The sequence below is a fragment of the Eschrichtius robustus genome, chromosome 5 (genome assembly GCF_028021215.1).
Source record: "Eschrichtius robustus isolate mEscRob2 chromosome 5, mEscRob2.pri, whole genome shotgun sequence".
NCBI classification, from domain to species: Eukaryota; Metazoa; Chordata; class Mammalia; order Artiodactyla; family Eschrichtiidae; genus Eschrichtius; species Eschrichtius robustus.
Genome location: NC_090828.1, coordinates 70,371,163 through 70,386,712, shown reverse-complemented (window position 1 = coordinate 70,386,712; position 15,550 = coordinate 70,371,163). Strand labels below are relative to the sequence as shown.

At 41.6% G+C, this 15,550-nt stretch overlaps 1 protein-coding gene across 4 annotated transcripts in view; it reads right to left on the bottom strand.

Annotated features, from left to right (window-relative positions):
• Positions 1 to 327: 327 nt before the first annotated feature.
• Positions 328 to 15,550, bottom strand: part of DPP4 (dipeptidyl peptidase 4) — a 78,246-nt gene continuing 63,023 nt past the window's right edge. For all 4 annotated transcript variants that reach the window (XM_068545001.1, XM_068545000.1, XM_068545002.1 and 1 more), the window contains exons 23-26: positions 13,379 to 13,443; positions 3,390 to 3,462; positions 3,052 to 3,125; positions 328 to 1,442 (exon numbers count right to left, since the gene is read on the bottom strand). In XM_068545001.1, coding sequence (XP_068401102.1) covers positions 1,341 to 1,442; positions 3,052 to 3,125; positions 3,390 to 3,462; positions 13,379 to 13,443 — 314 coding nt within the window. In that variant the 3' untranslated portion in view covers positions 328 to 1,340. The remainder of the gene's footprint in view (positions 1,443 to 3,051; positions 3,126 to 3,389; positions 3,463 to 13,378; positions 13,444 to 15,550) is intronic.

The window sequence follows — 15,550 nt, the reverse complement described above, 5'->3', positions numbered from 1 at the left end:
TTATCTGATATTATGAGCCTCATCGTAGTTCCCCGGAATAAAATGATATAGTATGTATTATATAAATAACCAAAACTATGTTGAGTTGATTTTTCAAAAGCTTATATATATGTATGATAACAGTAATTGTATATGTATTAGATAAAATCGCTATGAATTGCTTAATTTAACACATCTCTATGTATCTATTTCTTACAAAAACTGAACCCTCTCCATGTTTACGAGGCAGTTTGGGATAACAAGCAAAATAAACAAGAGCCTTTCTGAGTAAGCGTGTCCATATGCCAATGCAGTTTAGGTCTGATTCAAGACACAGAACTCATTACCTCTGAAAAAATGAAGGCACATTTATTACTGACCAGGAGAAATTCCACCGTATGTAGAATGGGAATCATATTACATACATTTGTAGCTAATTTTCAATTTTTAAAAACAAGTCCAAGGAAGTTAAAATATTCTTTTAATTAGATGCTCAAAGACATGAAATAAGAAAAACTGATGCAAAGACTCCTTCAAGTTAGGATTTGCAATACAAATATTTTCATCTCTTAACAGGGCAAGCTGATGTGTTCACATCTCCGTTCCAAGCTGCCTCTCTCACTAAGAAACATCAGTATTTTTAAAGCACATTTACAATGCTTTCCCATCACCCTTGCTGTGTTTTTGTAGCACCTATAGCCATAACTGGCACCTGGGGGCCCTGCATTGTTGGCAGTTTCTCTCTCATTTCTTTGGAGTCTATTCAACTGCTGTGGTTTTATTCAGAAGTCAGTGCTTTTGCATATATGATTTCCTGAGACTGTTTGAATAGTCTTTCTCAGAAAACTGTGCCAGTCTGGCTGTGAACAGCTCTTTGAGGAGCTGATAGCAGCCTGGTTGGGTCAGCAGGCTTGGACTGCGGTTCACAGCCTCGCCAGCTTCTTTCCCTACCCCCTCTTTTCTTACCCCTGCCTCGGTGACATCACGGCCCACATCCTGTCATTCCTTCCAAGAAGAGAACAAGTCTAGTCCAGTTAGAAAAAAATGCTGCCCAGGGAACCTCTGCAAAGCTCCCATGAAAACAATTCTTAATTGTTGTTTCACTAACTGATATGGAAGTGATTTTAAATAATAAACAAAACCAGACTGAATAATTCAAACTTCCGTAAGGTAGTAATCTGTTGCGAAGACAGAAGTCCCTACTTCGGGTTATAGATATGAAATTTGGGAACAAAGGTAACCTTAACATTTCTTGATTTGAGTGTACTTTTTTAACATCATCATCTTGATGGTGCAGTTTTGAGATAATGAGAGCAAAAGTGGCTTTTCAGAAGCTTTAAATGGCATGCTGTTCCAAGGTGCTAAGGTAGAGAGAAGCATTGCTTTAGGAAGTGGCTCATGTGGGTGTATATGTGTTGGTGTGCTGTGCTGCTGGCGATCCCATGGTCTTCATCTGTATACCACTGGAGAGAGGAAAAGAAAGGTCAGAGTTAGGAAGTCAGTTGTCTTTTTTTTTTTTTTTTTTTTAACCCAAGTGAGTTCTCATGAGCATACATGGAATAACACAGGATGTTTTAATTCTTCAATCAGTTTATAAACTGAAATGTGATCAAAGAGGGTTTCTCATTTCCTCCCAGAGCTTTTCCAGGGCATGTAGTTCTGTCCTGCAGGAGTCTCTGATCGTCCTTTGCAGGTGCTGAGACAACTCACTGTGAATTTGGCTTCACTGCATAGTGCTTTAAGGGTATGTATAATTAAAATATCCAAGTCCATTTTCAAATTTGACTCAAAGGACACTTAGAAACACATCATGCATAGGAGGGAATGTTTATCCTGTAAAGCCCACTTTAATTAAGTGTTATCAGCTGTTAAATTTCTCCTACACTGCAGTAAGATAAACTATTAAAATAAATGAATTTTTAGAAAGCAATTTTTCCTAATATATATCACTAAGGCACTAGAAAAAATCTATTTCAATATTCCATATAAATGTTTAGCATAACATATGAAGTCAAAAGTCAAATGTATTATTTGCAAACACTTTTTCACTGGAATTTCACTGGAATCTCTTATCTGCATTCTGACATTTATGTAGGATGAGTTGATGACCTGAGGCAAAAATTTATCAACTCATCCCACCACGTGAAACAAGTGGGAAGTCACTGCCAGGAAAACATATATTATGGAGACATAAATTAACTTTCAAAAATGGCTTAAAGTATCACGTCTTTTCTTTGAACAGTGGAAGGATACACCTCAACCTCATAAGAATCTAACCCCAAAAATATATGCCAGGTTTTGTGGTATCAAATGACTGTCCCACTTTTATACAGTAGGTGCTGTTTGAACTGAGCACGGAGCAAAGTGTGTCCGTTAAAAGAGAGTGAGGGAAAGCAGGCTTTTTAAGCTAATACAGACAAGAAAGGACTTAACACAAAAATATTTAGTGGAACACACACATATATATAATCTTTTTTTCTTCTTAATCTGAAAAGGTCTAATGCGTAAAATGAATTTGACTTAATACCTAGAAACATCCTCTGAATAGGCAACAACAGCTCTAGCCATTTCCGACTTTATAAAACCAGCCTAATTGTTTATAAGCTGTGGTGTTCAACAAAAGATAACATGGAAGTTGCAAAAACTGAAGCGCACTGATTACTGATACCCCACTGTTGTTAGAAGGGCTAGTAACACATACTAGAGATGGATTTGCATATTTGACCTCAGCTATTATCATGCTGGTTTCACTTTAGAATTACTCTGCCACACGTTCACTGGGTAAGTGATTACTTTTCGATCAAAATAGGGAGAGACGGGACAATCACAGGACTAGGGTTTTGACTCTCTCAGGATATGCAATATGGTGCTTCTCAACCCCCAACTGTATGATATTGAACATGACTCTCTTTATGACTCAAGGATATCACTTCTTCAACTTCTCATTGGAAAAATAAGACTCCTTTTGCTTCCGTCCCCGTCTCCTGGAACCTCTGTGAGGAGAAGTAGTTCCAAGAGGGGAACCGGAACCCACCAGGAAGTTCCCTCCCCTTGCAGGAAGTTTTGCTATACCATTGACTGGAAATCCGCTCCAGCATCCACCAGGGCTTTGGAGATCTGAGCTGACTGCTGGAAGTGAACGTTATCTGCAGGGAGAGAAAGGAAACGTAAAGTAACTAAAAGCCGCTCCACGTTTCTGGTAGGAAGGGTGGGAAAGGCACAAGAAGAAAGGGACTGTTTGAAGTTCTAGGATTCAGCATCCCATTTAGGCCAAGACAAGTGAGTTGTGGAAAGCAACACTGTTTTATTGAAGTAAATGTAACAGTCTTGCCCCTCATGCTTTTGTTTTGTCAGTAGTGAAATTGCAAACCTGTCTGTGATACTAAAAAGTCTAATTAACTGAAACTCACCATCTGCTGTTCCATGAATAAGGAGGTACTCAACTTGTTTAAAATTTTCAGCTCTGCTCATGACTGTTGAATTCTGGAATTGGGAAAAAGAATGTCATTATTCAAAAAAAGATCTGCCATAAACTGATTTTTCACTTCAGTTTACAAAATAAAATGTTTTCAGCTGGGGCCCCCTTTGATACAAAATATAGCAAACCGATATTCAAGCAAATGCTGTCTCCATGCATGGCAGAATGTACAGCATGCCCTGTCCCTGTGAGACAGGACCGGAAAGGGAGGACGCCACATCTTCCCTGCACATGCAGAAGAGGGCATCTGCCCCCCAGGCTGCATGCGAAACCCCTTGGGTCCCAGATCCCAGATTGGCTGTGTCCTATGCATTAGCACAGGGCAGAGTCTCATATTAGCAATGTATGTTCCATGGGCTTATGCTGTAGTTCAGCCAAAAAGTGTATTGCCATGGCAACCATGTGTCACATGGTGCCATACATGCTACATTTCAAAGAGCCTGTACATAGCATTTGCAACTAAACATACTCTGCAATATGTCATATGAACTTTGGTCCACATTGCTAGGCTCTGAATGAGAAGCAAGTATTACCTTTTTTGGAACAGATGTTTAAAACCTAGGCAAATGTAACATATGGGAGGGGAAAGGGGTGAAAAAGATCAAGTACGGCCTTAGAAAATCAGTGGGTGGTTGTTGTCTGCCTCATTCTGCTTTGGGGAAAGTGCTGCTTTTGGATCAAGCCAGGGAATTAGGAGAAAAAAGTGGGAGGTCAGCTTTTTGAAGGCTGTTTCATGACCTTGCACAGGTAGGACTTCTAGAATGAGGGTGGAGTCTTTGGTGGAAAAGCTTTGAAAGTATAGAACTAGTGATCTGATCTTAATTTGGAGATGTTTGCAGAGTTGAGGTGAAGGTAAGAATGTCATAGACATTGTAGCAACTTTGGGAAGGGGTGAGCCGGACTCTGCTTCTATTGTGGGGCAGAGGAAGGGCCACTAGCCTCCCTATGGGTTTAAAATCAGCCAGCTCCTCCTGCAGCATCTTGGTGAATCAAAGGCAACTTTATGAGAGGCAAGGTTTGTGTTTTACAGATATCTTTGTAGTTAACATCAGCTTAATATTTTGATGGGAACCCTGAAAGTCTGGCTGGAAGGGGATGGGGCTAAGGTCCGAACGTTTGTATTCTAGCCCCAGCTTCAATATCAGAGAGCTGTGTACCTAGAGACATGCTGCTGAGTGTTGTTTTCTTTGAAATGGGAGGAAGATTAACTCCTCTTGCTCTCACTGAAATAGAAATCAAGAGACATGGCTTTTTTTAAGGTTAAATTACGGTGATGTGAGGATGGTGTGACACAGTGTTTCTGGAAAAAAGGACGTTCTGTCTACAACTTTCAGGACAAAGTCACCCAACATATTTGTGTTGACTGAGGCTGTCAAGGTGATCTTCTCCTGGAAAGCTTAGAGCAAAGGCCCTCCCACTCCTGTGCAGGCTGGGTCCCACTTGTCCTGACCATATGGCATTTCTGACCCAAATTGAGAATTTACCCACGAACTTTCAGAATAAACACCTAGGACTCATTAAAAGTCGCACTTCTATTTTACTTTAAGAAACGTGTTATCTGGTGAGATGTCCCAGATGAATCCGTCCATCCATCCATCCATCCCAACATTATACTCCATTCATTCTTCCATCCATTCATTCATTTTTTCAAGTCAATCAATATTTATTTGTCATATACCCAACTAAACAATAAAATTCATGAGAAGAGGAATTTATATTGTTCATTACTCTATCCTGAGCATTTAATAGAGAGCTAAATATCAATTAAAGGAATAAACAAAAGAAATGTAGGCACTTATATTGTACTCTTCACTATGTTCGGTCCTAGTTTTGCAGAGGCAAGTGGGAATAGCTAGGGGAGGTGGAATAAAATATTCTCATTCTGAAATTTACCAAGATAAGTTTTGCCCACTTTCAATCCATACACCATGCCATTAGTAATAAGAGCTGATACTTATTGTGTACTCTGCGCCAGCCACTCTGCTAAGTATCTTAAAGGATTTATAAAAGCACTGCTCTATTTGATCCTCATGACATTCCTGCAAGATAGGTCTATAGCAATCCCACTTCTACACGGAGACAATAAAGTACTCCAGGTTACATCAGGAAGAAGTCGGAGCTGGACACAAAGTCTGATGGCAGAACCTCTTTTACCTCCTATGCTGCACTGAGTCTCCACTAAAATTCCAAGCTGCTCATGATGTGGTCTTCCAGCAAAGATACAGGGAGAAAGAAATTGTTACTGAACTGCTCTGGGATTTGCAGTGCACAAACACACTGGGTGTCCTTTGCCCCCTGCGTTCTCATGCCTTCTTAGAGTGAATTCATTGGAAGAGAGCTGGCTCGCACAGACCTTCGAGACTTGTGAGGCGTTTTGGACTGTGTGGTTGATGCAGAGCCTAATGAAGCAACAGAACCCTGAGCGATGTCCTGCCCTGGAGAGAGGAAAGGGTCAAAATCAATCTCCCAAAAGGCCAGTGTAGGATTCAAAGCTGGCGACAGCAGAGGCTGGGGCTGACCCACCAACCGTGAACACTGCCAGTCTGAGCCCCAGAGCCGGCGCCCTTGTCCGAGTCCTCCTGCACCATCCTTTCTGCGGCTACACGGCTGTCTCCTCCACCTTGTTTCCCCCCACAAGAAACCCAGCTCTTCGCTTGCCAAAGATAGTCAACTTCAGCACCTACACGTGGCCCAAATATCCAGCTGTGTGACCTCCCCTCCCCTCCAAAAGCCTCTCGGGCCTTCCTTGCGTGGCAGAGTGCACAGCAAAAGCCGCTCCACAACCTCCCTGAGCCATGAGACTGAGAAATGTCACTGAAACATAGAGTAATAGTTAGGAGACATATAAATACGCAGGACAGTTAGCAAGGAATGTGATAACTCCTGGAGTTTGGACCAAAACAGTTTCTGGCTGCCTTTTTTTTCTTAAATGGAGTGAATACAGGCTGAAAGAAGACAATTTTTATAAACAAGTAAAACCCTGAGCCTAAGATAAATGTTGTGATGTACACACTGTAGCTGTGATGAACTAGACATGGTGAGAAATGCAACATACTGAGAAAAAGACGAAAACTGTGATAAAAGTGTCATGATGCAAATTGTTTTACATTAACAATATTACACTACAAAGAAAGAAAGACAAATACTTTAATGCAGCAAGGGAAAAATAAAACAAAAGCTTCCCCCTGCAACCACAAGAGAAGTGTGTCATTTCCAATGCACACGTCCCCCTGCTCGCTGGGAGTTGCGTCAAGAGGGACCTCTCAGTGCACGGGAGCCAGGCAGCCTCAGGCACACACCCATTTCAAGGCTCGCAGGCTCCCGGGAACATTTTGCCCTCCTGGAAAGATGCAGCTGTGTCACCTTGCCTCTGGAACCACCCATTGTTCCCTACTAGCCTGAGCGTCCTGGCTTCTCAATCGAGAGGGACTCTTGACAGTTCGCTGTACGGCACACTTTAACCCATGAAAGGCAGCCAGAGTCAGTGAAAGAAATGCACGCACTAAGTTAAGGGAGAACTAATGACCAGAAATAATTCAATGGTGCTATTTCAACCCACCAAAACAGGATAATCCCCATTTGCCTATCGATGGAAACAGAAATAAAAAAGGAAATGGATGACTAAGTTAGAAGCCGAATAGTCTGTCACCAGCTCCTAAAAAGGAAGTTTAGAGTGATAAATGGGCAAGGATGCAATGGTGGTGCAGTTGGCACTCTCCCGAGGCTAGAAACTTCCGGAGAGCCCCGCTGCCAGCAACAGCCTGGCAAAGTGAAGTGGGGAGGATTGGTCCAGTGGCAGTGCTGGTGCACAGCATCTCTGCGAGGAGCTTTTCCTTCAAGCCCCAAGAAGAACCATCTGTAGCTGCTCGTTGGATCATGCTGGTTCCTCAGTTACCTTCCAGCAAATAAATCTTTGTATTTTTGAAATAAAAGAGAGAGCTGATAAGAGTAGGGAAGTACTGTGAGAAACAGAAGGTCTGACAATTTTTAAGCTACCCCTTGCGCCATCCAGGAACCATACGGACAGTTTGCTTCCTGAGAATAATGGTGGCAGCTTCCATGTTTTTGTAAGCTTATTTCATGGCAGGCATAGGTGCCTCGTTTAATCCTGTCAATAACCCCATGAGGTAGCTCTGATTCTCCCCATTATTCAGATGAGGAAACAGAGGTTCAGAGAGGTTTAGTAACCTCTCCTGGCTAATAGGTGGTGGAAACAGAATTTTAGCACAGGTCAAACTCAAAAGTCCATGCCTCTTAACAACATATTCTAGTGTCCCTTCACTTCACAGCCAAACATCGCATTGTCATTTCCAAGCTCTGGTAGAAAAAGCAAACAGCCACAGGTGTAATGGACACCCTATTGCTTCAGTGAGACAGTACCCCGAGTGTACTGACTTGCTCTGTGCATTCTCCCACTTGTGACCAAAGCCTCATAAATAATATTAAGTGAGGCTGTTTGGGGAAGCACCATTAATGCCACACCAGAGGTCACAGAAAATGTTTAAGGAAAAATTAATTCAACCCACCGCATCAGATGTTTTACTTGTCCGTATCCATCAAACAACTGTACCCGTGAGATGCCAAGGAAAGAGCTCCCATCCGCCTACAGGGGGCCCTACCTCAGGCCTCACCCAGCAACACTGGCTCCTTTAAAGATCACACAGCAGTCAACATTTTATCAGCACTCAACAAACAAGTTAAGGTTTGGCTTAAATCTGAAGGTCTCTCTCCCTTTGGCATATTCTAGGATAATAGAACAAATGTCAAATCAGTACAAGATGGCATATTTACAAAATTGCACCCTGTTTTGCATAACCTAACGATGCAGCAGTTCTTAAGGATTGAACATTTCAAATCTGCTAGCAGAAGACTGCCAAATCTATGACTGTTTCGTACACTTGCCAAAAGCCTATCAAATTCTGAGCAAAATGCAAAATAAATCTCCTCTACAAGTTAAATCAGTCCCTTCTGTGTGTTCCAGGCTGCCCTCTTCTCTTGGCAACGAGGCTCAGGACTTGGGCCCCGTTTCTCTTGCCCTTGATCTGACACGGCTCTCTGTAAGTCCATTCCCTCCCTGGTCTCCCATGCTGCCTTATTAGCCACCATTTGGCCAGCTCCTCCCACATCCCTGCTCTGTGTTATCCCTCGGTTCATCCAACCTGCTTCACAGATCCCCAGAAAACCAGCTCTGCCTGCTGCCACTCGTGTGTCTACTGTGCTCCTCTGCCTCGTCGGTCCCTCTGGCAGCCTGTGGAGAGCACCTACGCTATTCTGCTGCATCTCCCAGAAGTCTTCCTTAACTGGCTCCAGATAAGTGCCCTCTCCCTTTCCTACCCCTCAGTAGCTACATCTTATATAACTTTCTGTGCCTCCGTTTCTGGGTCAATAAAATGGAGAAAATCAGAGCACTTATCTCAGAGAATCTGAGGGAGAACTGAACCTAATAACCCATGGAAAGCGCTTAGAACAGTGTCTGGCCATAGAAGCAAGCACTTACTAAGTGAATTTAAAAAATGAATGAAATAAATGAAACCAGATCCCCCCTGGTTGAGAGGAGTGGGGGGAGGTGAAACCCTAACTTCTCAGCCACTTCCCTTCCCTCCCTACATGCTCAGAAGGCACAGAATTCCTGGGGCTCCAGAGTCACAATTTGGAACTACTAGTCTTTTCCATACATACTGGGCACTATGTCATGTTCAAGTTCACGCTTTATGACTACTCTCTTTTATTTCTCTTCAAAAATTGTGCCTGTATGTTTTGTCTCACCAACAAGGTAATCAACTTCTGAACAGCTAAAACACCAGGCACCTTGAATGGGTGAATGAAAGTCTACCACGTGTTAATATATTTTTTTACAGGTTTGACTAAAAGACCTGTGATTGACCATAGAGAGACCATTCATCAATGTTAGTCAGGAACCCCCCTCCTCAAGGTGGGACCACGGTTGCTATCTGCTTATCGCTATTGGGGGTGAGGGTTGTCTCATTGTCTATCTGATTCTTTTGCTCAAATCTGTTGCCATTTCTGTCGGCTGTGGACTGAGAATCGGACTGAGACTCACGGCAGTGAATCTGCTTGTACTGCTTATTAGCTACCCTGTCATCCCTCCACTCTGCCTGCCTACTTAGAGCTTCTGGGACCAGCTTCTTGGAGTTTCAGGGAGATGAACAGCTTCCTTCCTCTTTGAGTCCCTGGTATCCTTTAAACGTGCTCCTGCCCTGCCACTCGGCAGTGGGTAGGTGACTATCTACAAAAAGAGTCTTATGGAGTCACTGTTTGTGTCATTGCATTGGGTCCAAGCCTTAGTCCCAGGGTCTCCTAATTTATATGGCAGCTTTGTGAGAATAAGAAAAGGCACTCCCTCCGGTTGGATGCAGCCCCAGAGGTGCACGCCTTAGAGAATGAAGCATAGACTAGCTTCCAGCAGCGCACAAGCTGAACAACTGTACATGACATCCCTGCCTGTTCCATTTGCGTATATAAATGGCTCCTTCAACTTCCTTTCCTAAGTAGTGAGTAGGACCTTTATTTCACAAAATGTGCTTCTCTTGGTGTGCTTGTCTAAATTCTTTCAAATCTGGGTCATCAATGACTTAAAAATGAATCCTCTCCTCATTTGAATTTTATTAAAAATTACATTCTCTTCCAAAGGCTGTAATTCTGGCTACTGATAATGATTCTATAGCTGAAAAGGTGTACAAGGATCACAGGACCTTGCTTAAAACACGCTTCGATCATTCCTATCCTGGATGTGCTGAAGAAAGTCAATAGTCTAGACTACCTCGGACTCATTTTCAAAATATTTCCTCCTGACCTACGGAAATGCACAGAGCAGCGAAAGCCAGTAAGGAATTGTCTCCTTTGTCTTTTCCAAGAGGGTAGAAGGAGGGAGGGAGAGAAGGAGAGAGAAAGGGAGGAAATAAAAACAACCTGGGAAAGAGAAGTAAAAGAAGACAGGGGTCCAGAGGGGCAGCTGGGGCCTTGGAGGAAAATAGAATCTTTGAATGTATTCCTGCCAGAGACAAAAGCACAGGCTCATTTGAAAAACAAAGGAAGGCAGCTTTATTCTAAAGCCTGCTGTGCACCAAATATAGGTACTTAGATTCAGTTCTCCACTTTCTGAGGATGCAACTTACAGGGCGGAAACAATACAGTGAACGCATTTGCCTCACTTTCTCCTACCCACCTTAACTGTCGCCCACCCAAATAATTCCTCTGAGTAACACATTGGGAACCTTTAGCTCCCTGGCACTGGCAGTTTTAATGTGTCCATTGCCAGCAATGAATTTTGTGCCAAGAAAACCCGACTCCTGGCGTGGAAGGATTAAACAGTCCTCGGGTGCCATCTGTGCAGTGAAGTGAGACAGTGACTTTGTGCTCCCAGTGTTCGTGTATTGCCATCGGTAGGAGGAAGTGACTTCTATTTACATGACTACCTCATGCAGAGAACATCTAAGGGGAGAGATGAAAATGGCCACCTCAGTGGCGGGTAGAGTTGGAGAAGAGGGGGATGGGTGTGGGAATGAGGAGCCTATGGGAAAATCTGGAGAAAGATACAGGTTGACATGGCAGATTAAAACTAATTATCCTCTAGGGGGAGGGCTGGTTGAAGAGGAAACACGCTGTTGGCTGATGTTCTTGAAGTGTAGTAGGGTAGGTGCCACGGACTTCTTCGGATGTCAAGGTTTAGACTTGATCCTGTGCTTCTAGGTTCAAAGACTTTCAAAATGGGATTTTTAAAATGAACTTTTGACTCATCATCCAGCAGGTTCTAGAGTCAGGATGAGGGTCCCGGGCAGTACACCTCTGATGTTTTGGGAGTTTTTAGTACTTTAGGATATTTGAGAACACCCTTTAGCCATGCCCCAAATATGGCACACTACAGGAGGGATCCTGGTGGGGTCACTAGCAAGAAAATTCCAGCTGTAAAATGAGAGCAATGATGGAGACATATAATCTTTATAACAATGTTTCCCTTCAAAAAAGTTTTAAAATTAAATCAAAAAAGGTTTTAAGGTTTCTATTTCATACTGGGTGATCCAAAGAATACAAGGTTGAGCAAAGCCTTGAATGACTAATAATACCGCAGAGGGGGAAAAGGAGTACAAACTAACTATGAGTCCAAGATGGATAAATTGAGGATTAAAGATATACAAGGAAAATGTCATGGGAGTCAAGAGAGAATGCTAGTCTTCTGGGTGAGCAGGACAAGTTTCCTAGTGGATGAAGACAGAGGGGGAATGACATTCCAGGTCGAGGAACAGAGGACAAAGGCACAAAAGGGAAAGGCCCAGAAATATTCAGAGAACAGTGAACATTCCAGGTAGCCTGGGCCATTCTCAGAAAGGTGTTGAACACCTGGTTAAAGAATGAGGGCTGGACTAGTTTGTACAGGAAAAGTCCATGAAAGTGTTGTGGGTGAGGGTTAACCTCACACCTCTGTGTGGTACAGGCTGGAGTGCAGACAGATAAGCTAAGGGGGGACCCGTGGGGTTACTGTTGTAAAAGGAGGTAGTCATGTGACAGCAGCAATGTGGTTATGGAGCAGGGAAAGGATGTCTAAAGCAGCTTATTGGATGTGGAGGAGAAAGAATGGGAAAAACTGAGTCCAAAGTGTCATGTGGGACACTCAGCAGAAATAAGGACAACCTCATTACGGGACTGCTTTGTAGTGGAAGATGATTGGTACGTCACACTTTACAGGTTGTTACTTTTCTATCTTGACTGAAAAACAGAGATGAAAACACACACACACCCAGGCACAAACACACGCGTACACCTCCCCGCCCCTCCCCCACAAGCCTTGCTAAATAAAACTGAAAGGAAGAGGTAAAACGAAACTGTCTGTACATATCTTGCAAAACTAGAAGTTTTATTTGCATTTTCTTGTGCTTTGATCAAATGGCTTCAGAACCCATAATAATGATGACAGCTTACAAAAATGTACAAATATGGCTCAGAGCGATGTATGAATAGGAAGCCCAAGCACTGAGAGCTGTGGCACAGATGAGGAGAAATTGTGGTCTTAAATTGTATGCGTTATTGTTTTCTTTTTATCCTGGGAGGAGTTTTGAATATCCTCCGGAGAATGTAAACATCAGATGATTGACCTTGTCATCTGTACGTTTCAGGGTTTTCAATTTACACGACAGAATCAGGAAAGTTGTGGTTTTTTTTCTGGTTGGGGGGCAATGTGCTGGAAGGGTGCTTAGTACTTTGGCTGACACTTCCAGCTGCAGCAGGCTGCCACCAAAGAGAGGGCCCTGGCTTTGCGGTGGCACCCACACTAGCACACGGGGGCCGCCAATGATGGCTACACCCAGACCATATTTCAGATGCTACAGCCCATCTGCACAGCAACCTGCCCACTGGCTCTTCCATCAGGCAACCAGCCTGTGGATGCTATTCAGTAATTTGGATTCAAGGGCTTTTCAGAGTATTACCCTCCTGTACCTACACCTCACCTGCTTTATTCAAATCTTGTGTGAAAAAAACTGTACATATTTGGCTATGAATTAGAAAATTGTAGGCTTGTACATACAACTTAATTATGATAATACCATAAGAAATTTTAATATGTAGTTAAAGGTTTAGAGAGTCTTCTGGGCTCTAAAGGAATACGTTGAATTTGACATGTTTTCTGAACTGAAATTTTTATAATTAAAGTAATTATCTGGTGTTGCTTTGTATTTCCAAATGAACGCATATTGTGACCTATATAGCATACGATAAAGGCTGCAATTATGCAGAATATAGTACGGGAAGCTATTGGAGTATCTCTAAACCACCTGTGTTATTTCTTTTTAACAAGAATTTCATTGGGAATAAAAAATATATATTTTCTGGAATGGATACACTTAAAAATGTTCTTATACCACTTATAAATAGGTTATAAAATGGATCTAGTTCACCATCTCTTACCCTGTAATGGTCAAGGTTGTCTTCTGGAGTCGGAAGACCCATGTAACGTTCTGTGTACACTGAATCTGTGATGGAGAAAAGAAAATAAACTCATACAATAAAAACTTTTTTCCCTTTTTTTGGGTTACTTTATATGCTTTCATATTCTTTACCTGTGCAAAGGTCTATAGTGTTACCCTCAGAAGTATCTCCTCCAGATCATCTCTACTTGGCTTGTTAAAGCAGCCAGACTCCTGCCTTTCCATGCTCAGCCCTATAGCCCATTTCCTTTAGCCCTTCCTGTGAGGGCAGAGGGAGATCAAACCAGGTGATCTAAAACCCAATCAACAGCCCGCCTGCAGAAAAGTCAAATGGGAAGTGCTAAGTGATAAGGACTCTACATTATCATCTGACCCTCTCAAAGATCTTGATTAGCAAGTCAGTTAATGTCTCAATTGTCTGGAATTTCTTGGTCCTGACATCAGTCAGTATATGCTCTACTTTAGGATACTCTCTTTCCTACTGGAAACTCCTCATAATTTTCAATTACTGGTTGCTTACTTAAATCATATTTTTTTTTGGTGGGGGGGGAGACAGATCGAAAGGAAAGAATTCAGTTATCATTTATTTGTTGTAAAACCCTATAACGGCTCAGCTACTCCATCATAATGCAAGTTAAACATCTGTTTTCTCTCATTTTGTGATGAGGCCTCAATTCTGATGTTATAACTGTTGAGCATTGAGAAACAGATTACATTAGTATCTGTGCTGAAGTGACATAAGCTGTTTTATCTATAGATATGGCAGAAAAACGTATGCATTGTGGGTTTGGTTATTTTGGATATTTAAACATATTTTGGACCTAATTTTAAAAAATTAAATCATATATCAAATGTATGTGTGTGTGTGTGTGTGTGTGTGTGTGTGTGTGTGTGTATATATATATATATATATATGTATATATATATTTCCTAAAATATCAGTGAGAAAATTTACTGTGGCTGAATTCCAATATAACTTTAAAAATCTGAAATAACTGTTTTTGAAACATGACCAGGTTACAGTAAATAAATAAGTATAATATGTTTCCATTGTGCTATATAGGTTAATGGCTTGAATTTCACTATAATTGTACCGGTATTTCAATATTGATTTAATTAATTATTTAGAAGAATATATCATCAAAATAACAAGCTTAAACAACATCCTAACCCTTTGTGAATGACTGGCATTGGAGATTAAAAACTACATTGATAAATCTCTTGCATTTCTATACACTAATGACGAAAAATCTGAAAATGAAATTAAGAAAACACTCCCGTTTACCATTGCAACAAAAAGAATAAAATATCTAGGAATAAACCTACCTAAGGAGACAAAAGACCTGTATGCAGAAAATCATAAGACACTGATGAAAGAAATTAAAGATGATACAAATAGATGGAGAGATATACCATGTTCCTGGATTGGAAGAATCAACATTGTGAAAATGACTCTACTACCCAAAGCAATCTACAGATTCAATGCAATCCCTATCAAACTACCACTGGCATTTTTCACAGAACTAGAACAAAAAATTTCACAATTTGTATGGAAACACAAAAGACCCCGAATAGCCAAAGCAATCTTGAGAACGAAAAATGGAGCTGGGGGAATCAGGCTCCCTGACTTCAGACTATATTACAAAGGTTCAGTAATCAAGACTGTTTGGTACTGGCACAAAAACAGAAATATAGATTAATGGAACAGGATAGAAAGCCCAGAGATAAACCCACACACATATGGTCACCTTATCTTTGATAAAGGAGGCAAGCATATACAGTGGAGAAAAGACAGCCTCTTCAATAAGTGGTGCTGGGAAAATTGGACAGGTACATGTAAAAGTATGAAATTAGAACACTCCCTGACACCATGCACAAAAATAAACTCAAAATGGATTAAAGACCTAAGTGTAAGGGCAGACACTATCAAACTCTTAGAGGAAAACATAGGCAGAACACTCTATGACATACATCACAGCAAGATTCTTTTTGACCCAGCTCCCAGAGAAATGGAAATAAGAACACAAATAAACAAATGGGACCTAATGAAACTTAAAAGCTTTTGCACAGCAAAGGAAACCATAAACAAGACCAAAAGACAACCCTCAAAATGGGAGAAAATATTTGCAAATGAAGCAACTGACAAAGGATT